This window comes from Leptodactylus fuscus, chromosome 9 (genome assembly GCF_031893055.1).
Source record: "Leptodactylus fuscus isolate aLepFus1 chromosome 9, aLepFus1.hap2, whole genome shotgun sequence".
NCBI classification, from domain to species: Eukaryota; Metazoa; Chordata; class Amphibia; order Anura; family Leptodactylidae; genus Leptodactylus; species Leptodactylus fuscus.
The window spans coordinates 44,875,847-44,899,383 of NC_134273.1; the positions used below are offsets into that span (position 1 = coordinate 44,875,847).

The following is a 23,537-nucleotide window of genomic DNA, read 5'->3' on the forward strand; positions in this document are numbered from 1 at the left end:
CAATGGGTTCCTCTTCCTTCCTTCATTTTACAGGGCTTGGGCAAGGCCTCTTATACCCAGTGGAGTGGAATGATAAAAGGTTATCAAGGATGTTAATATGTGTAACATATTTTTAGGATAGGTCAACAATATCAGATCAGAGGGGCCCAACACTTGGAAACTCCACCAAAGAGCTTCTGCACTGAATACCAAGCACAGTACTGTACATTACATAGGGGCTGTGCTTGGCATTAGGGCTAACCTGCAGACAGACAGTTATAAATTAACATGGTGCCACAGGACTGTAAAGCTGAAGAAGCACTCACCCAAGAGCTGAGCTATGGGGGTCCTAGGTGTTAGACCACATCTGACCTGATATTGAAAGTTCAGTTGGGGTCCAACACCTAGGATAGGTCATCAATATTCAACTTCTGAAAACCACTTTAACGCTACCTCATACAGAGACATTTTAGACAAATTCCCATAAACACATTTCAAAATCTAGATTGATACTAATAAAGAGATTAAGTTTTTTTTTTTAGAAACATTATTTTATAAAATACATTGAAGATATTGAGCCATGGTGGTAGGCCACAGTAGGTTGGGTTGTGCTATGTAACAATCATTATTTGTAATGTTTATTTTATAAGGACCCTGGGTAACAAAGTTTAATCTAACAGGATCAAACACGCTTAAAATTACATTGTTTCCAGCAACCAATCTACTCACGCCAGCAATAGATATAAAAATTATATATATCTAACTACACATATGGCAAAAAAAGTATTGTCATTACACAGGTTAGCAGTTGGAAGGGTGAACAATCTTTTTACAACCTGCTTGTAGTTTTTGTATAGATAAGTCTGTGTTCTTAAGTTATTTTTTTTTAATTTCCTTTCTTCCCAAACAACAGTTCATGGGCTTGAATAAATATGCCCAGCATTGACATTTCACATTGTTTGTCTTTTTCGCTGCCTCACTTTATATTATAATCTTTTTAGTGTTCTCACAAAAATGAAATGGAGAAACATTGAGATATCATAGTGCTTGTTATTCACATATTTCTGGTCTTAGTAAAGACATGTAGATACATAGCAGTTTTCAGACAGTCACCTCTGTCTTGCTGTTGCTGTGCCGTTGAGGGATATTGGAAAAGTGACTCTGATGGCTAAACAATTCAGGAAGCTTTTCAATACTGAATTGCCTTTTGTTGGCATAAACTTGTCTTCGCATGTCATAATGATTTGGGTCCCATCCTTGAAATGTTGCCCCTGCTAAAGGGTGAGTGTTGGTCTTGGAGACCTTAATCTTGTGATTTGACTTGGATGGTATCTGAGGACAGTTGTCTGCTAATGGAGCACTATCCTGAGTAATCAACACAGCAGGCTGATAGCATGGTGTACCTTCAGCAACATCCACAACTGGAAATCTCTTGTAAAAATCATCTGATGGATTTTCTGTGAAGAAAAAAAATTAATACAGTTTAATGTGTTTATGATATACATACATAATAACAATATGCAGTAATAACAGTGTTTGTAAGGCTCAAAACAAACATATGTCCAACCAGTTCAGTCTATTGTCCTGCAATGTTAATCCAGACAAAAGTAACAACCCCATGAGGTAGAGACAAGTTTGCAAAATGTTCTTCACAACTCCAAATCTGGCAATCAGAATAAAAATCTGGATCAATGACCCAACAACAAAAATCTAATTATGACTTGTAATTTTGTAACACTCAAGTAAGACATCTAGGCCCTTCCTGAATTATTTTATTGTATTCTCCTTATCAACTTCCTCTGTTCAGTTTTACACTAAAGAACTATGTCAGTGTAAAATCTTTTTTTTTTCTAAATGCAGAAGGTCAGAGCCGATTCAAGCACTTTTGCTGCCTGAGGCGAAAATTGAAGTTGTGCTCCTCCTAGTACTTGGGATACTCAAGCTCCAAGACCTTTTATTCTCTAATACATTGTTCCAAAACCATGTGTTGTGACTCCATGGAAGTTTGTGTGTAGACTGCCAGGGGGTCGCAAACCATCGGTGGTAGATTGTGCACTGCTTTGCTACACTCCCGATATGGGCCCCACTGGGTGCGGGATGTCACAAGAGGCCTAACGAAGATACAGGGTGACTTCAGGATGCTGCCGAAAGATGCCCAAAAGAGATGTGGAAAGATAAGTATAAATGTTTGTTATTTTTCTTCACCCATTTATGCAAGCTAACTCATTGGAAAACATCACAAATTTTTCATTGAAACAAATTTTGTGAGGTTTGCCCATTTTTACTAATGAAGCTGCCAAAGCTTCTGGCCACTGAAGTATTGCAAACTAAGGGGACTGGGGAGCATTTTATACAGAATATGGCCACTGTTTCACATTATACTGTGTAAGGCCACTGTTACGCATTACTCTGTGGGGTTTCTATGGAGCATTATACAGTGAGGGGATTTTCGGAGCATTTTATACTGTGTAAACCCACCATAGACCGTTATACTGTGTGGAGGCATTGTGGAGCATTATATGGCATGTAGGCACTGTGGAGCATTATACTCTGTGGAGGTACCATGGAGCATTATGCTGTGTGGAAGCACTGTGAAGCAGTATATGGTGTGAAGACACTGTGGAGAATTATATGCTGTGGAGGTACTGTCAAACATTATACTGTTTAAAGGCACTGTTGAGAATTATACTGAGAGTCTCAAAAATAGTAGAGAAGTTTAGGAAGGAGGGTCATCTTGACCACCGCAATCCGTCCCAGGATGGAAATATGGAGGGGACGCCATTTATCCAGAAGTGAGCATAACTCACTTAATAGACATGGGCAATTAGCCGCATATAGAGTGGAGTAAGTGGAGGAGAGCTGAACCCCCAAGTACCTGAGAGAAGAGTCTTTGCATTGAAAAGTATAATTAGCTTCGAGCAGCTGTGAATTCTTAACAGCTACTCTTAATGGTACAGTGGAGGCCTTCCTAAAAATTACAGTTAAAAAAAAAAGAAAGATAACCATATGTACAGTAGCTGCTGCTGCCAGTAGAAGTGGAAACAAGTCTGCCACTACCACCAGTGCCTCCAACCCCACCCTGAGAGGTAGGCTTTTTGGATGTTAGTACTGATTCCAGCCATTTGTCAGGCCTATCTCCACTGCCACTACCCTCTTCATCTGATGTCATCTTGTCACGCTGACCTGGTTGCCGGGTCCTATCTGAAAGAGAATGATCATCAGTAATGTCATAATCCTCATCATATTCCCCACTTTTTCTAACACATCATCATGTCTATACACGATCCCAGAATTTTCACCTCCAGATATTCCCTGAGCTCCCCTACCAGAACAACTACCAGTTGTAGTAGTACCATACCCTCTGCCATTACTACTTCCAACTCTGCCAACAGTCATCATGTCTTCCTCCTCTGCTTGGACACAATACTGACTTTTCTCATCCAGCACTTCAGAAAGAGGAAAACTACTCGGACTAGGAGAAATGTATTGCTCAGCAAGTTTTAAATCACTCCTAAGAATTTGTGTCAGTGAAGAATGTTAGGCTGCGTTCACACGGAGTAACGCGCCGCTCATTCTGCCACGTAAACACGTGTAAGAGTGAGCACAGTAAAAAAGAATCCCATTGACTTCAATGGGTTCGGTCTTACGTGCGCTACCCATTGAACTCAATGGGAGGCTTTTTTACCTATTGCTTTCAATGTGATACGCGCGTCAATGAGATTCTGTTTTACTGTGCTCACTCTGACACGTGTTTACGTGTCAGAATGAGCGGCACGTTACTCCGTGTGAACACAGCCTTAAGGAGACATGGATGACAGTCCAGAAAGGTCCTGCGGTAAGCTGTGTTATGTAGGAGAAGGAGGAGAAACACACAAAAGCATGACTTAAGATTACATTACTCTCGGATACATATTACTCCCATGACTCACATGAACCAGCTAAATAATCAAAAACTTCACAACATTATCGGAAAGTACAACAATCCTGTAGCTACTGGTGGTGCCACAAGAACCAGAAGCAATGATGCTCTTGCCACCCATATTCTTATTTTTAGTAGTACTTGCATATGTGTTTCTTCCTCCCAGTCCATTTGACTGTCACTTGCCTTGTTTTTCCACTCATTTATTTAATGCACACAGACAGTGCTTAATTATTAACCAAAATACCCAATTAAAATAAGATATCCTTTTTTTTTTACATTACCAAAGAATTCACTTGTAGTACCATTACTACTACTGTACTACTGTGTGTGATGTATAGCTAGAATTACAGTATACATGTGCACTTGTATCTACAGCGAAACACTTAAAATTATTTTCTTTAGATTAAAGGGATTCTACCACTAAAAATCTTTTTTTTCTAGTGTCAGGATCTGGGGTTGCTAGGTGGGATGGAATAGACACACAAGTCCAGATTCTTTAGTCCAAAAACAAAGGTAGAGTTTATTTTCACTCAAAAATGTAGTGCAGCAACAAAAGGAAACAATACAAAAAATAAATACCTGCCCGGCTAGGCTCTAACTAAACATAGAATAACAGAAATCCAAAAGCCAGTAGAATCATTCAGGACACAGCTCCAAAAATATGACCTCTCTGTCAGCTCTCCAGCCAAGCTCTGCCCAAAGTGTTGTGGCTGGGGCAACTTCTTAAGCCTCCTTGACGAGGAAACTCGCTGCAGCTGAGTCGCTCCCGGAACATCGCCAAAGTGTGGACTGGAGGGAGGTGGAATGACAGGTCCCACTACCAACCTACCTGTCATTCCTAAAAATCTAGCCCAATATACATTTAATATATATATATATATATATATATATATATATATATATATATATATATATATATATATATATTATCTATTCAAAGCAAAAATAAACAAGAACAAACATCAAAAAAGTATACATCCCCACATCCAAAAGCACCCGGTCTACAAACACGGTCTATAACAATATTTTTCCCATACTGTGAACGCCGTAGTGGGAAAAAAAAAATCTAAAGAGCCAAGCTGCTGTTTCACCTCCCATACAAATTTGAATAAAAACGCAATAAAAAAATCTGACATTCCCCAAATTTGTATAACTAAAAAGTACATCTGGCCCTACAAAAAAAATACCTGTTTTGCATCCCTGTACACGAAATATAATATTTTTTTTTTACTGGTGTCAGAATATGGTAACTCCAATAAATTAGTTTTTTAAGTTTTATTTTTATAAAGAGGTTGAAACATAAAAAAAACTATTCTCTGTCGTCATACCAGCAGCACAATATGGGGTTATTTCTGCCCCTGTGTGCTGGTAGGACAGGCAGAATTTTTAATTAGCATTTAATTATACATGCTTGACTAGGCCCTATAAGAGGGCACAGAGACCTCCCACCCGCGTGTTTTTTTCTGTCCATGTTGTTGTGGCCGGGTTAGCTACTGGGCGGGCGCACACCTGGGTAGTGCTTAGCCCCACCACTTCCGGCTGAGCCATGTTGTTGTGGCCGGCCTTGTTTTTCTGGGCGGATGATTCAGACAGGGGTGCGCTCTGGGAAGCGCTTAGCCCCGCCCCTATTGGCCATGTTGTTTTGGCTGGGTTAGCTACTGGGTGGGTGCGCTCCGGGGTAGCGCTTAGCCCCACCCCTTTCGGACATGTTTTTGTGGCCGGGTTGGCTACTGGGCGGGTGCGCTCCGGGGTAGCGCTTAGCCTCGCTCCTTCCGGCCGCACCATGTTTGGATGGCCTGCCGGTCTTTTCTCTGAGCAGGTCAAGAGGAGACATTTATCTTGCACAGATTGCGAGATACCTCTTCCTGATGGTAAGATGTCTATTCATTTCTCTGCAGAGTGAAAGTATATGAAAGCAAGGAAACAAAGAAATCATGTTTTTTTTCTTTATGTCTCAGACTACCAGTGGTCCCGCTGCCACGGCTGCAGAGGTCCTCCTCCTGAGGAATTGTCCTCCCGAGATGTTATGCTCTGGGTGAAGGACTTTGTGGTGAGTCACCTGAGGTTTTTTATTCATTCCTCAAAAAAAAAACAAACAAGAAAACGGATAATGGTATCCTTCCTTTCTTTCCTAGGAGGATTCCCTAAAGGGCTTTAACCCCTTCCCGACATGCGCCGTAATAGTACGGCGCATGTCGGGTCTGTAACTATGGCAACCGCCCGGGAGCCGGGCGGCCGCCATAGCCGCCGGGTGTCTACTGCCTCCCCGGACCGATCGGAGGCATTAACCCCTTAACGCCATTTTCCCGGCGGCGCATGGGCGCCGCCATTTTGCCCGGGATCGCCGGCTCCTGGAGCATGCTTCAGGGCTGACGTCCCGTTGCCATGACAGCCGGGAGCCTTGTACAGGCTCCCAGGCTTGTCTGCAAATCCTCTCTTTTGCAGGCTGGTCTATGCAGCCTGCAAAAGAAAGGATGATTTTTTGCAATGCATTGCAATGCATTAGCATTGTAATGCATTGCATTAGTGATCAGACCCCCTGAGGTTCAACACCCCTAGGGGGTCTAATAAATGCAAAAAAAAAAATAAAAAAAAAAAGTAAAAAAAAATATAAAAAAATATAAGTATTAAAAGTTCAAATCACCCCCCTTTCCCTAGAACACATATAAAAGTAGTTAAAAACTGTGAAACATATACATGTTAGGTATCCCCGCGTCCGAAATCGCCCGCTCTACAAATCTATAAAAATATTTTTCCTGTTTGGTAAACGCCGTATCGGGAAAAATAGTCGAAAGTGCCAAACCGCCTTTTTTTCACTGTTTTGATTCTGATAAAAATTTGAATAAAAAGTGATCAAAGCAATAACATTTCCCGAAAATGGTAGAACTAAAAAGTACACCCGGCCCCGCAAAAAAAGACGCCCTATGCATCCCCGTAAACTTACGTATAAAAAAGTTACGGCCATCGGAATATGGCGACTTTTAGAAAAAATTTTTTTTAACACAGTTTTGGAATTTTTTTTAGGGGTCAAAATGTAAATAAAACCATATAAATTTGGTATCCCTGGAACCGTACCGAAACACAGAATACAGGGGACATGTCATTTTGGCTGCACAGTGAACGCCGTAAAACCAAAGCCCGTAAGAAAGTCGCAGAAATGCATTTTTTCTTCAAATCCACCCCATTCTGAATTTTTTTCCTGCTTCCCAGTACACTCTACAGAATAATTAATGGTAGCATCATGAAGAAAAATTTGTCCCGCAAAAATTAAGACCTCATATGGCTCTATGCGCACTGCGGTTTGGGCCTGGAAGACTGTTTGGGCGTGGATTGGATGAATTGATGGAGGGTCTTGCAGATACCCAAGGGAAGTCCTTACCCCAGGCTTCCAGAAGTAGGTGTAAGTCTTCTGGAAGTGGGTGTGGTTCCACTCGCTTGAGGACCCAATCCCAGAGGTGCACAAGAACCCGTCAGCGAGGCCAAGGTCGTGGACACTCCAGAGAGTACCCTAAAAAGAAGTCTAACTTTTGACGGGAGCCCACTCCCTGTGGCCGATGGTCCTGTGGGAAGTCGTCTCTCCCAGTTCCTGCCTGTGTGGTGCACTCACATTCAAGACCAGTGGGTGTTGCAAGATGTAGAGCAAGGGTATGCAATCGAGTTTGCCATCTTCCTCCCGATCACTTCATTTCTTCTCGCCCCTTTCCTACGGTCCGTCAGTCCGTCTTAGAAACATCTATCCTCGAGTACATCAAGAAAGGAGCCTTGGAAAAGGTCCCTCCTTCGGAGGAAGGAGTAGGGGTCTATTCTCCAGTTTTCCTGGTGCCAAAAGCTTCAGGAGGCTGGAGGATGATCATAGATCTAAGGTACTTGAACCACTTCATAAGGAAAAAGTGCTTCAGGATGGAGTCTATCAACTCGGTAACCTCCTTTTTCCAGCGAGGCGAGGTCATGGCTACTCTAGACCTCAAAGATGCTTCCTTGCAAATACCCATCATCCGTCCACACAGGAAGTATCTTCGGATTGCCATCCAGATTTACGGTCAGAGGGAGCATTATCAATTTGCCGCCCTACCTTTCAGCATATCTTCCGCTCCTCACACCTTCACATAGGTGGTGGCTCCCATCACTGCCGCCCTCAGACTCCAAGGTCTGTTCATCGTTCCCTATCTAGATGACTGGCTCTTAAAATCTCAGTCTCCTCAAGTCCTCCTGCAGCATTTGCAGTTAGCCATCTCCTTCCTCCAGAGGTTAGGCTGGCTAATCAATTGGCAGAAGTCCAAGGTAATTCCCTCCACCCAGTGGAATTTTCTAGGGTTCCTGTTGGACTCAGAGACCCTGCAGATCTCTCTATCCGCCCCCCCAGAGGCTGAGGATAGAGGCGGCCGCCCAATTTCTTTACAGAACCCGGCGCATGTCCATCAGAACCGCCATGAGAGTTCTAGGCCTAATGTCATCTTCTGCCAGGGCGGTCCCCTGGGCTTTTTTGGCATTCCCGTCCTCTACAGATGGAAGTATTGGCGACCTGGAACAGGTCTATGGAAGGATTCCACAAAAAGATCTGCCTTTCTCCCAGTACCTGTCTTTCCCTCAGGTTGGTAGATACACCTGAAAGACGGAAGATCCTTGGTCCAACCAGTTTGGACACTGTTGACAACAGATGCATCCCAGACTGGATGGGGAGCTCACATAGACGAGAGGACTGTGTGAGGTCATCGGAGCAGCCCGGAAGCAGAATCTTCCAACCAGAGGGAACTCAAGGCGGTATACCTGGCATTGCTTCACTTCGCTCCCTACTTGAGGAGCAAAGCTGTCAGAGTCCGTACGGCCAACATGACATCAGTGTTATACCTGAACAAGCAGGGAGGAACCAGGTCCAGACCTCTCCTGAAGATCACAAATCTGATCTTTTCCTGGGCAGAGAAGAACCTGTCCCAGTTATCCGCAGTGCACATCAAGGGCTCCCTGAACATAGTAGCGGATCAGTTGAGTCGGGGTATTACCGTATCAGGAGAATGGTCCCTCAATCCAGAGGTGTTCCAGCAGATTGTCCAGAGATGGGGTCTCCCAGAGGTCGAACTCATGGCAACCCGACTCAATGCCAAGGTGAAAAATTCTGTTCGCTGTATCAGGAGGACAATCCCTTGGCAGTGGATGTCCTGTCCATATCTTGGAGGTTCAGGCTGGTATACATATTCCCTCCAATTCCCATCATACCCAAGGTATTGTTGAAAATAATACAGGACCAAGTCCAAAAGGACTTGGTTCGCTCAGCTCATAGGCATGAGTCATGGCGAGTACTGGAGGCTTCCCCCTCTCCCAGACCTGGTCACTCAAGGAGGCCTGAGATGCCAGGATCTGGTGAGATTCAAACTGACAGCCTGGAGGTTGACCGGTCCCTATTCCTAAATAGTGGATTGTCAGAGACCGTTCTGAACACTCTTGCCTGTGCCAGGACAGAGTCCACAAACAAGAACTACCAAAGGATCTGGACGATCTTCAAAACGTGGTGTAGTGGACGGCATTTATCTTTTTCTAACCCTCCGGTGGAGGTCATCTTGGAGTTTTTGCAGAACGGCTTAGACAAAGGGCTATCTCCTTCCACTCTGAAGGTGCATGTGGCCGCTTTGTCCGCCTATCTGAGGAGGCATCTATCTCAACACCCTTTGGTATCTGCATTCCTAAAAGGAGCCATGAGAATCAAACCCTCGGTGCCAGCTCCTGTTCAACAATGGGATCTTGGAACTGTCCTTTCAGCCCTCTGCGACTCTCCATTCAAGCAGTTAAGAGATGTTGATTTTAAATTTCTGGCTTACAAAACAACCTTTCTACTGGCAATTACCTCGGCCAAACGGGTTGGTGAGCTCTAGGCCCTGTCATCAGAGGAACCTTACACCTCTTTCTTTGAGGACAGGGTACAATTGCGGTTTTTGCCAGAATTTAGACCCAAGGTGCCTTCTGTCTCAAACTTAAGTCAACTAATTTCATTGCCGTCTTTTTTCCTTCTTCCTTCCTCTCCTGAGGAGGAGAGACTCCATGTGCTGGATCTGGTCTGATGTCTGTGGATCTATTTGGAGCGCACAGAGTCATTTAGAAGGTCAGAGAACCTTCTGGTGAACTTTGCTGGGAGGTTCAGAGTCTTGAAAGCCTGTAAACCCTCTATCTCCCGGTGGGTTAAGGAGGCCATAAAAATGGCATTCTCCTCTTAAAGTCTTCCTTCTCCAGCATGCCTTAGGGCACACTCTACGAGGGCGGTGCTCTTGGAACATATCTGTGCGGCAACCTCCTGGTCCTCCTATTCCACATTTGTGAAGCACTATAGACTGAACTCACGTGCTTCGGACGCTACTGCCTTCGGGTGGTCAGTCTTGGGCTCTGTAAGTCGAGGAAACCCTCCCTAAGGGGATTACTTGTCATCTCTCCATATTGTGCTGCTGGTATGACGACAGGGAATCGTGGATTGTAGATAAACTGTTTTCCCTTATGTATAAGAAAAAATGTCTTTGTACCGTGTTAGCCAGTGGATATGAAATAAAAGAAATTTTTTGAGAGAACTTCTCTCAAAAAATTTCTTTGTTTTCCCTTAGTCATAACAGCAGCACAAGGCTTCCCTCCCTAATTTTGATTATTACTGTACTTTTGTATTAACAAGTGGGGGGGGAGGTCTCTGTGCCCTCTTATATGTCCTAGTCAAGCATGTATAATTAATTGCTAATTAAAAATTCTGCCTGTCCTACCAGCACACAGGGGCAGATATACCCCTATATTGTGCTGCTGTTATGACTAAAGGAAAACAGATTATCTACATAATCCACTATTTAAATGTGGTATCCCCAGAATTGTGCCAACCTATAGAATGCAGGTGATCATTTTGGCATCATAGTGAACACCATAAAAAATAAAACCTATGAAAAATTTGCACAAATGCTATTTTTCTCCAATTCTACAGCATTCAGAATTTTTTCCAGATTCTAGGTACATGTCACAAAATATTAAGTTGTACCACTACAAAGTATAATTCATCTTACAAACATTAAGTGCCTATATGGCTCTGTGATCTGAAAAATAAAAAAAAGTTATGGAATTTGAAAAAAACAAACAAAAAATAAATAAATCGAAAAATACCTGCATCAGGAAGGGTGAATAACATTGCGTGAACAACAATAAGAAACTGCTTGTCTATAAATTAAATACATTTTTCAGATTTGCAAAGGCAAAATCAGCAGCTCTATGCTGTTAAAACTGCATTATGTATTTAAGGGAAAAATGTTAACTCTTGCCCAGTAAAGTCCTTAAGGGTACATTTCCGCACGAAAAAAAGCCTCCCCATTCTGCGCCATTTTGCTCTCTGTGAATGCACCCTAACAAAACATTTTTGTTCACTAATAGGATAGTCTTCAGTAAAAAAAAAAGTATGTTTAAAAAATGTGTATAGAGATATAGAAACTTCTGTATTGCATGTACTGTCAGACAATATAGATTAAAACATTAGCTGTTTGTGTCAGCCCAACAGCACAGATTCCAGGCAGCAGTCACTCACTGAACCTGTGATATCTAGGTCTATCATAAGTCCGGTCATAACTATTGCTGGACTTTTGGAATTTTCTGTATTGTGCTGTTTGTAACCTAGGTATGATGTAGTGAGACAGAACACAGATCCATACCTCCCAACCGTCCCGATTTCCGCGGGACAGTCACGATTTGGGTGACATGTCCCGCGGTCCCGGTTGGAGGGAGGTATGTCCCGATTTCAACTCAGATCTGCGTCCAGAGGATGCAGATCTGAGTTGAACACATATGCGGCTGAAGCAAGGAGCTGACACAGGTCAGCTCCTCGCTTCGCCGCTGTGCGCCTCTCTCTGACACATGCGGCTGAAGGAAGGAGCTGACACAGGTCAGCTCCTCGCTTCGCCGCTGCGTGTCTCTCTCGCTGACACATATGCGGCTGAAGTGAGGTTTTGCATAAATACCTTTATCTTCCATTTGAAAAGTAAATACACAAGATTAAAGCAAGTTACTGTCATGTTTTTAACAGGAAAGTGAATGGTGAAAGATTCAGCAGGGTCTGGTCCAACTTTACCCATCATTCTATTGTTTTCCTTTGATGTAATAGAATATTGGAGTAAAGAAAGCTAGTGTGAACATAGCCTAATCTGCACACAGAGTTATTACTGTGTTATCTGTGGTGCTACATAGGACTATAGGTAACATCTATATTATCTGTACTCATAGTTATCAGTTTGAGCAATATGTGGTGTCACAAAGGACTGCTAACACGTGCATTTCCATGACAAATAAAGGAACAAATATGTATTATATTAGATGCAGGTTTAATGCATTTACCATATTCCAAAGATGTAGTCATTTATTTCCTTCAGTTTTGCCACTTTATAAGCTGAATTCATTACCAAATTTCCTATACCGCATTGGTGCAATTATCTCCTGTGGTTTTGACACTTCCTAAGCCACATTCATGAATGAATTTACCATAACCTAGCAATGCAATTATTTATTTCCTGCAGTTAAATCACTGTTAAACTGCATTCATTTCCGAATTTACCATACCCATGCATTTAATTATTGCCTATGGTATTGCCACTTCTTGACCTTCATTACCGAGTTTATAATACCATATTGTTGCAGTCAATTATCTCCTGTGATATTGCCACCTCTAATTTGCATTCATTACTAAATGTATCATACCCCAGTAGCGCAGTTCATTATTTCTTGTGGTGTTGCACTTCTAAACCACATTTACCGTATATGGGAAAAAAATAAAATCAGTAAAGTCTATGGAAAAACATAGGGCAAAGAACAAGGACGGGGTATAGGAGGAGGAGGAAACACCTGTGCAACTGCAAGTAACAATAAGAATGTGGGTGGCAACAGCAACACTACCTTTGGTCTTGGCAGTGCCTCCAGTGGCCGCAGGATTGTAATTCCTGATCCTGAGAATGAAGAAGAAATTTTAGATTACTTGACTCGCTCATCTCAGTCACAGCAGGATATTACATCTGACAGTGACAGCATGACTTTGAGCCAGGTTTCAATGTGTTCCTCCTCCTCCTCTGCCATTGTAACACATAATTTCCCTAGGGGCTTTTCTGCTACATCAACCCTATTTTCACCTTTACAGACACTGATCCTTAGTGGGTAATCTTCCTTGCCCTGAAGAGACAAAACTTGAATGAGTTGGATGAGAACAGTCAACATTTTGAAGTGGAAATTATGACTGTTGTAGGAGAGGGAGGTAATGGTAAAGGGAGGGGTACTGATACCCATTTTGGTAGGGGCGCTCTGGGGAAGAGGGTGATGGCAGCAGAAATAATAACTAGCTGAGTTGACTCACAGCCACAACTTGCATCAGCTTATAGGATTATGACAGCGTTTTTTTAAAACACATTTTTGTATTTCCTGCCTGTACACTTTTTCTATCTATGGATTATTTTAACAAATGGATTAAAAGCTAAATTTTAGAATTAACAGTCAAGAGTTGCGGATCTTCTCTCTTTGAACATGGATATATTTCGATACAGCTTCTTTCAGTCTGGAAGCATGGACTGTGCACCTTGAACTGCTATCGTCTGAATGATGAGCTATTTATCAATATACTTATTTTTGGTGAAAAAATTTTGATATACCTCTAGCCCAGATGTAGAGAAGCTACATAACTTACAGTATCAGCTGGAGACCAGCCTGAAGCTCCCTCTAAAACGACCCTGTACATTTCTAAATTATTCTTATCTGGGTTTAATTGAGTAATACTAATCTAAATAACAGGTAGAGGCAATCTACTGAATGTAGTATAGCTAGTAGCATAGTTCTCAGACAAACTAGCAGTGTGTCTACATTAATGTCAGCATCACACTGTACTGATCCTAACAAGGGCTATAAAGGAGAACTCCACCCAAGTACCGCCCATACAAAGGCCATCAGCCAATCAACAAGACGTCACGAGGTGAGCTATGATGATGCCCATTCACTAATGCTCAGAGGTGACTACTCTGGACAAATCAGGAATAGCAATAGGAGGCTTGTCTATTTCATAGGTAAGTAAGGAAGCTACAGCAGAAGTGTCCTAGTTGCTGTTGCCATGTTATTGTTGTCAGCGATCTGAGCAAAGGTAACAGGAAGCAAGCGATCATAAGTATAATTAAGAAAGATGAGGGCCTGGCTTACTGACAGTATATAAGGGCAGGCACAGAACCTCATACTATAACTCATGTGTATAAAACACTGCATGAATGATAGTAAATCCACTTCAAATAAAGATGTATAAACTATATATTAAAATAGTGTGTGTATATATATATATATATATATATATATATATATATATATGTGTGTGTGTGTGTGTGTGCTACATAAACATGCCCACATATTTCTAGAATAAATAAATAAATAAATAACATATGATCTACCCCCTCTTGAAGCCTGGTGAGACATGCAGTTTTGTCATTTTATTTTGTCACTTCTGACCCCAATAAAATTTTGGTTTGAACCTATGTTTTTAGAGCGCCTCTGGCTGGGTGACGGTCTTCTGTGCCATTCTCTTTCAGTGATGTACAAGATTCTGATAGACCCTCCTAACTGGTTTATTTTCCCCTTTATGCTGAATTTGGAAGCAGATCTGTCCCTCTCTCTCACCCAGAAACAAAGAGAATGTATATTCTGCCTCAGGCACGAGACCTCTGTCATCTTCTGCTATCAGGAAGCCAGTTTTAAGATCCTGTTCCGACAGTATAGAGTCACCACAAAATTACATGTGCTCTTCCCACCAGTATCCCCAATGTGCTGGAGGTGTGGGGTGGAGGAGGGTGGCATACTCCATGTCTTCTGCTCCTGCTCTGCCCTCTCCCCATTTTGGGATGATGTTAAATGGATCATTTTGCAAATTTTGCATGTTGTCATGCTGACTGTTGCCATCTTGGAGTTTCCCCTTTGTTGGCTTCTAGTCCGCAGTGCTTGTATTTTTGTATTCATGGTCTGTTTTTTTATGTTGTTTTATTATGAAAATCAATAAAACATTTGAATTGAAAATAAAAAATAGATAACATGTTTATCCCACACAAAGAACAATCACATAGAGGAATGTCCCAGTGAGGAGATACACTGACTACATTGGCACCACAATTTTTAAAAAATGAATTTTCGGAATCCAATCCCATCCACTAGAATCCCATCCACTTTGAAGTGACTGAAAAACGCAGTTTTTTTCCCTTAGACCTTAAGTGAAGGCCCCATGTTTTGGAAACCCCACTTTTTTCTTTGCATATTTTACTGTAGCTTTTTGAGTGCCGTATATACTCGAGTATAAGCCAAATTTTTCAGCACAGTTTTTGTGCTGAAAATGCCCCCCCTTAGCTTATACTCGAGGCAAGCAAAAAAAAAAAAAAAATTTTTTTTTTTTTTTTTTTTTTTTGGAAGGGGGTGTCTATGACCAACCGCAATAGTAAAGTATAGAATCTCCCATAAAATAGTGAAAAAAGTAGCTTTTAAAAAAATACAATAAAAAAATAAAGTAAATAAAAGTTCTAAATCACTCAATCCTAAATATCCTATATTCAGCCAGGCTGAATTTCAAGTGGGGAAAAAAAAAAACAGTCCTCAAGCTCTGCAAAGACCCCCGAGTATAATGATAGTGTTTGTGGGGCTTGCGGTGTCACTTGCCGATCCTGGCCAAGCCAGGATCAGCAAGTGAATAGGGCCCGTAACAGCCTATTAAAAAAAAATGCAAAAAACGCAGCGGTAGCAGCTATCACCGGGCCCCTAATAGCCCAGGCCCTGTGGCAGCTGCCTCTATGGTAGTTACGCCACTGGTCTGTGTGGGCCTATCATGTATCATATAATACTGTATGTGGGGGGAGGCCTATTTTGGAGCATATAAGACTGTGTGTGGGCCTACTGTGGAGCATATAATACTATGAGAGGGGGTCTACTGTGGAGTATATAATACTGTGTGGGAGGCCTACTGTGGAGAATATAATACTGTGTGGGGCCTACTGTGGAGCATATAATACTGTGTGGGAGGGCCTACTGTGGGGCGTATAATACTGCGTGGGGGCCCACTGTGAAGCATATAATACTGTGTCAGGGCCACTGGGCATATTATACTGTGTGGAGGCCACTGTGAAGCATATAATACTGTGTGGGTGCCACTGTGAAGCATATTATATTGTTTGGGGGTCACAGTGGAGCATATTATATTGTGTGGGGGTCACTGTGGAAAATATAATACTATCTGTAGGTCACTGTGGGGCAGATTGTACTGTGTGGGGGCCCCTTCACTATTTATATCGCACAGTATCTGTTTTCTAGCAGACATAATATTAGTACTGGCTGTAATAATATTGCACGGTCACTATAAAACAGATCCTGTGCGATGTAAATAGTGAACATTAATTGTTCAAAAGTACCAAATGCAGAGACCTTTACCTTTCAATACAAAGTTGTTTCTATTATTGAAAACTCTGTAAAGCCCCATTTACATAATTGTAATGGTCCACAATTGTGGATCCGCAAAGTATTAAGGTTAAATTGCTGTGTTGGCACTTTGTGATAATTTAGAGGGTTTTTGGGTTGCAGTTTGGGCACTCGGTCTCTAAAAGTTCGTCATCACTGCCCTAGGGTATAATAAGTGGAGGCCCAAGGAAGGTGAAAAAAACCAAAACATTTATACCTCCTTTCAACTCTTTTGGGCCTCCATGTGGAGTCTTGTGCTCTCCTGATGACCTCACGCTCCTCGGGTCACTGCTGAGGCTTGTGATTGGGCCACAGAAGTCATATGGGCATGTCAAGCCTCATGATGTCATGACCAAAGAGACAGAGAAAGCACACCACAAAGAAGCCCAAAAGAGCTGGAGGAAGTTGAGTATAAATGTATTTTATTTTTATATACCTCTCCTGAACCTCCACCTTTTTTCCAACCACAGAGTATAATAATTTCATTTCTTGTTCTATCTGAACAAGTTTGGATTGAAACAAACACAAGACAAAATGAATCTTCAGAGGTTTTTCCATCTCTAAGATTTCCCTTCCTTGACTGGGTCTAGAAAATAAACAAAAAGTGTTTAATCAACTTTCATGAGGTGGCACTTCTGAAAGGTTGGATTTTATGTGAGTTCCGGTGGCAACACAAGGCCTATTGGGGTATCCTACCAAATAGGTGGTGGACAAGGCTCTCCTCTCTCCCATGTGTGGTCCAGCACAGACTCCCTCTCGCACCCACTAGACAAAGCCTCTCCTCACTCCCAGCTCAGTGTCACAGCATTTATAAAGACACTGCATCCTCTTCTGCTCCACGTCTCTGCTCCAGATTGGCAGTGCTCAATGCTGTGTTGGCAGTCTGTCCTGTCCTCTTCATTCATGGCCAGGACATTTCTTGTTATGTTGGCTATATAGCCACAAGCCCAAGCAGGTGTACTAGTGCAGTCTCTTTTTCCCCTACAAGTGCTGCTCAGTTTTACACAGTTTTGTGGCCATACTTTTTTCAGCCACCAGGTGGCGCAAAAAGACCTTTTTTTTTTTTTTTTTTTTTTAGCCTCAAAGGTGTGGGCCACTATCCTAGTTCTTCTTGAAAGCAGATTTCCTGATTATTCCCTGGTTACCTTTCCATTATCATGTCTAGTCTTACGTAGCGCTATATATGACACAAGTGTTGTCTTCACCTGGTCTAGTCCCTGAGTCTCTTACTTTGCAGGCAATGGCTCAGGCTCTCTCTGCTATCCCATACCTCCCAACTTTCGGAGAACAGAAAGAGGGACAAAATGTGCCGCGTGGCAAATTTAGCTTCATCCACTTTTACGTAGACTCTGCCCATTCTCATCCAATTTTCATGTGCCCCCATACAGTATAATGCTCCTACAGTCACCCATACATTATATGCCCCGACATTATAATGTTCCCTTCGAATTGCCCTACAACTCTCCTGGTGCCCCAGTTTACACTGGGGGAAACTAGAGGGAGACATGAAACTGGGGTAGATGGAGGGGGACATTAAACAGTGGGGGTAGTTGAAGGGGGACAATAAATTAATGGCAGCTGAAGTGGGATATTAAACTGGGGGCAGCTAGAGGCAGACAGGTCCCCCTCCAGCTACTCCCATGGTTTAAAGTCCCCCTCCAGTTGTCCTAAGTTTTATGTCCCCCTTAATATCCCCCCAGTTTAAGCGCCCCCCTTCATCTACCACAAGTTTCATGTCCCCCCTCCATCTCTGCCCCCAGTTTCATCTCCCCCCTCCTTCTGTCCCTCAGACACAACCCACAAACTGGGAATGTTCCGCAGAAGCTGGGATGGTTGGGAGGTAGGCTATCCTACTGGCTGCTGTTGATCTCAGATTGTTGACAATTCAGTCTACCTTGGGAAGCCTTTCCTTAGAAGTCACAGACCATGGGAAACACTTCTTGAATATGAAACAACAAATATCTGACTTGGACGTGTCTTGTACTAGTGACCCAATTAGACAAGGTCACAGCCACTAGTAAAGCTGAGACAAAATAAAAGAAAAGACTAGATTTCCATTTGAGATACCAACACAAACTCTGATTCCTTATGAATGGCACACAGTAATTGTTTTGAAGATCCGGATGCTGCCTCATGGTTTCTTGATCTTGCGAGTTCCACGTCTTCAGATAGCTCTTCTACACCCTTATCATCTATTAGACCCACCTAAGAGTTACCGGATAAGTTTATGAATGTGTAGCTCTGTTTCCTGAGATGTTCTGTTTAATACCTTATGTTATTTGTTGAACCTTTAGTGTTATTCTGAGGAATGGGAAAAGAGAGGACTGGGACAGATGTGGACCCCTTCATTCTGTGAATCATTCCACAGGTCAGGAATGCTTATAGCATCATCCAGTTAAGAGAAAAAAGTTGTTAATTATTTATCATGTTTAGACCCTCAAGTAGTCTTCATTCAGGAGACGCATTGGTTGAAGGCTAAACATCCTATATTAAAGGGGTTTTCCCATTTCCCTCTCTCAGCAGCTTTGTGCCTGTTACTTTTTATTCTCAATTCCTGTATTCTTCAGCAAGCTGGTGGGAAGGCTTTGACTGTTTGATGAACATGACACTCTAAAAGTATCATAGATATAGACTTTTCATTTACCATGAGAAATTATTATTATTATTATGACTAAAAATCTAATATAAATGTAGATCAAATAATATGTACAGTAAATGTATATTACATTACACATGTTTGTATAGAACACTTATACAGACAACGGACTCATCACTCCCTCCTGTCTTATCAGTTACAGGTCGACAGCCAAGGAAATGCTGTGTAAACAATGGGTGGAATCAGGGGTGTAACTAGCAAAGACTAGGCCCCATAGCAAACTTTTAACTTGGGCAACCCCAGCCCCAAACGGCATAGCTCCCTTTTCCTGTCTCCACACTATGGTTGCTACGGTGGGAGTTACGCCACTGGGAGGAATAATCTAACATAGCAGGCACACGAAGCAGCATTGCTAAAGCAATGTATTTAGCTAAACTCTTGAATTTACATAAGCTGGAAGTACAGATAGGATCCTTGAGATGGGAATACTTCTTTAAGAAAGACATTTTCCTGCCTGTTATGAGGCATTTACAAGTAAAAAAAAAAAAAAAGAAGAAGCGTAGCTATTCTTTTCCACTCTTCCTTGGATTATGCAATTGAAGACTTTTTTGCTGACCCAGAAGGCAGGTTCATAATTCTTAATGCTTCTATAGAGGGACACAGATATTGTCTGGTAAATGTATATGTTCAGAATTCTCCTAACATATCCTTTTTCTGCAGGTTGTTGATAGCCCCATCAGGATGGCATGGTTCCTCACTAATATTTGGTGGAGATTTGAGGTTTCTCCATGAACTAGCCCCAGATCATCAGGGTAGACCACTGCAATCATCCTGTGAACCCCATCCAATTTTTAATACATCATCTGGACATGATTTACTCCTGGCACTCCTGTCATCCAACACATAAGGAATTCTCTGGCTTATATCCTTCTTTCTCATACATTTTGTTCGAGCCACTGAGAGATTCCCTTTTGCTATATCAAACCATGCCCCAATTCTTTTGACCTCCCCCTGCAAGCATCTGTATTCAGAACAAACTGATGGGCTTTCCCAACTTACTACTACTCTTCCAAGGATATTAAGAACTTTTAATTGAGACAATGGGAGACATTGCTAGATGAGAATATTTCCAGTGCTGATATTATTCAGCTTTTCTGGGCAATGTCTAAGGCGGCTTTTTGGTGATATTTAATTGCTTATATTAGTAGAAGACAAAGACTCATGGGAGAAAACCAGATATCTCACTCTGTGGCCTATCGCCAATATCTCTTAGATGATTCTCCTACTAACAGACAACATTATTTATAGGTTAGGTTTATAGGTTAGATCTGTATTTGACATATTTTCTTATGAAAGAGGATCTCTCCGGAATGACTTGCCTAAGTGCACAGACCTCCTGAGCTCCTGGACCCTGAGCCTTTCTAAGTTGACATAATCTGGCCACACCGCTCTCATACCAGCCTGAGGTATCATAGTGAGATATTAAGGGTGGAGGGGCACATCCTCCCTAGTCTTGGAACAACAGATCTCAAGATTCATGCTCTATTCTTCTCCTGCTTCAATGCTGGACACCAACTCCAAGATAGTGCCGACGTAAACCTGGTGTCTCTCACTGCACCACCAGCCTCCACGGAACTCTTCCCTGCCGCATAGTCTACAATCCTGGCAGCCAAATCATGTCCCCCCAGTGGCCTCTAAGGAATAGCCCATATGGATTACCTCCATCTGCTCCAATATGGAAGATTCTTACAACAAAAAAGGAAAATATTTTTCAGCTCACCCCAGTTGATGTTTCCTTTTTCATGTCGGTGTGCACGGAAGCCAGGTGGACTTGGACCCGCTACAAACCTCCAAAAACCAAGAAAAAAATCCAGCACCGTCCCGGCGTCTTGTTAAAAAGTATAACCTTTATTCAAGAATCCATTAAAACAATTTATATGGTAACCATGATAGGTTGTAATACTTATGTGACGGCTACGCGTTTCAGGACATGTCTGGTCCCTTCCTCATGGCAACCTCAGCAGAATCTTGAGGTAGCTCATGCTGCCACTTCCCCACTCAGGAGCCCCCAAATGTCTGCTGCCAGCCACCCTCAATGACTCTCTGGTACAGCTTCACCAGCCCCCAAATCCAGCCTGTTGGAATGGACACTTCCTTGTATCCTGCCCAGACTTCCACCATGCTGCCTTAGGAGGACCCTCACATTGTCTTGCCTCCACTGCCTAGGGCTCTGTCTGCCATTATACCTGCAGTAGACCACAATGGAGGTACTTCCAACTCCACCCAGGTGTTTTGTCTTTAAGGACCATCTCAATGCCTTCACCCCAACCCCAGCTGCTGTCCTGGTTGACGCCAGAATGCTCTTCCATGACTTCTCTACTCCAGCCACCCTCCAAATACCTCCTTTATCTGACCCCTCCTTACAGGACTCTGCCTCACAGGGCGCAGGAGAAATGCATGGACATCTGTAATGACATCTCTTCAGCTCTCTTTCATGAAAGTGGACTTTCTAAGTAGTTGCTAGATGAGCCAAATTAAAATTCAGTGCAAGATTCCAGGGTAGAGCGCTGCTTAGATGAACCTGTTAATTTCCTGGTTGGAAGTAGTTTTCCAAGATGAGCTGGAGTGAAATTCCAGAGTGAGTGGATTCACCAGGTGGCCAGCTCTTGTTGATATTTCAGTTAGGGCGGGTTCACACCAGCGCCCGGTCTCCAGGTTTCCATCTTCTGCCCCAAGAAACTGGATAGGGGACGGAAACCTGGCAGTCAGTTTTCAAACCCATTCACTTGAATGGGTTTGCAAAGTGATTGCCCGTGAGTGTTTTGTATCTCTCCGCAGAAAAACCGTTTTTTTTAACCGGACACAAAGTCCTGCATGTCCGACTTTGTTTCCGGTTAAAAAATCCGGTTTTGCTGCAGAGAGGCAGAAGACACCCACAGGCAGTCACTTTGCAAACCCATTCAAGTGAATGGGTTTGAAAACTGACTGCCGGGTTTCCGTCCCCTGTCCAGTTTCTGGGGCAGTAATCTGGCAAACCCGCCAGATTGCCTAAAGCAGAGACCGGGCACAGGTGTGAACCCGCCCTGAGTAGGGTAATAACCCTGGTAGCCATACCACACTATAATGATTGTGCAGTGTTATCAAAATACTGTGCCACAACATGTGTTTATTTGTTATGTTGTATCATGTATTATGATATATCTTACCTGTATTGTGTTACATATGCGGTCAGTGTTGTAGTATTTTCTGGAAGCTATAACATGGTAGTACCTGTCAGTTGCACCACGGAAGGAGATGTCTGTTACTTTTTTTGGTCTCACGTACCGAGACATTGCATTGCACAGGTTATCCAGAGAGGGAATGGTTCCCTATTTAAAGTTCCCCTTCCTACACTCTAGGTGAGCTGGCTTGGAGGACAGCTTGGAAAGGAAACAGCAGGTTTTGTGAATTGACATCCAATTAACATACACTTGGTAGACAGAAGTATCGGGTCTAAGGTGGCGGACAGCACATCCCCTTTGACAGCAGATGTGTGCTATTTCCTGCCATGTCCTAGAAACCTGAGCATTACACCTTTACATATCCAGTGTGTGTAATCTCTGATAAAGACCTGCTGTATTGAGAACATCTGCTGCAGAATAAAAGAAACTACATTGAGGAGCCAGAAGTCACATGTATCTTTTCTCAGACAGTGGGAGACTTCAGGTTACTTGCAGAGGCATTGTTTAGATAGCATCCCGGGAAGATACTGTAATAGCAGTTTTCAGTTCATCCAAAAGGCGTAACACACAAAGGTTCATCAACTGGGCAGATTATAGAGCATAAAACTTCAGCGTCTTCACGCTGCTTCATTGCTCTGTTTCTGTCAGACTGCTGAGATGCCAGCTGGTGATACAAATGTACAGTGCCATATTCTCCTTTCCTGGGTCCTAAACACAGTTAAATGCACATCTAACATCTCAAGCACCTCCTTAGATACTTAGTCTAAAAATCTACATAGGGGTATAAGCACATGAAATATTCCCACAGAAGATGATACTTCCAACCCATTTTGCATTTATAGTGTCCTTAGGGGATATATTTTCCAGCTTGTCAGTTCCTTATATTCTAGTCCCCCCCCCCCCTTGTAGAATCCCACTCTATTTCATACAAAGTCACAAATTTAGAGATGGGTGAACCTCTTTGTAACAAGTTGGATTCAGCCTGAAATTTAAAAGTAAAGTAGTTAAAAGTTTTTCGGTTTCTGCAACCTAGTTTTATGTGAAAGAAGAGGATCTGCCACTGGACGTTTGAAAAGCAGATTTTGCTGGAATAATTTTAAGCTGCCATTTGCAGAGCTCTTAGAGTACCAAAACAATGGAAACCCAATACAAATGACCCCATTTTGGAAACTACACCCCTCACAGAATTCATCAACATGTATAGTGAGCATTTTAACCCCACATCCTTTTCACAGATTTTAATAACATTGGGAAGTGTATATGAAAAATTACTAAAACGTCACTTTATCCCCAAAGTTTCATTTTCACAAGGTTTTAAAGGAGAACCCCCCCCCCCCCCCAGTTTGTTAAACAATTTCTC

The 23,537-nt window shown here is 42.5% G+C and overlaps 1 protein-coding gene across 1 annotated transcript in view; it reads right to left on the minus strand.

Moving 5' to 3' along the window:
* Positions 1 to 645: 645 nt before the first annotated feature.
* LOC142217985 (protein shisa-9-like) overlaps positions 646 to 23,537 on the minus strand; it is a 96,014-nt gene continuing 73,122 nt past the window's right edge. The window contains exon 4 of the mRNA XM_075286352.1: positions 646 to 1,436. Within this exon, the coding sequence (XP_075142453.1) occupies positions 1,081 to 1,436 (356 nt within the window). The 3' untranslated portion in view covers positions 646 to 1,080. The remainder of the gene's footprint in view (positions 1,437 to 23,537) is intronic.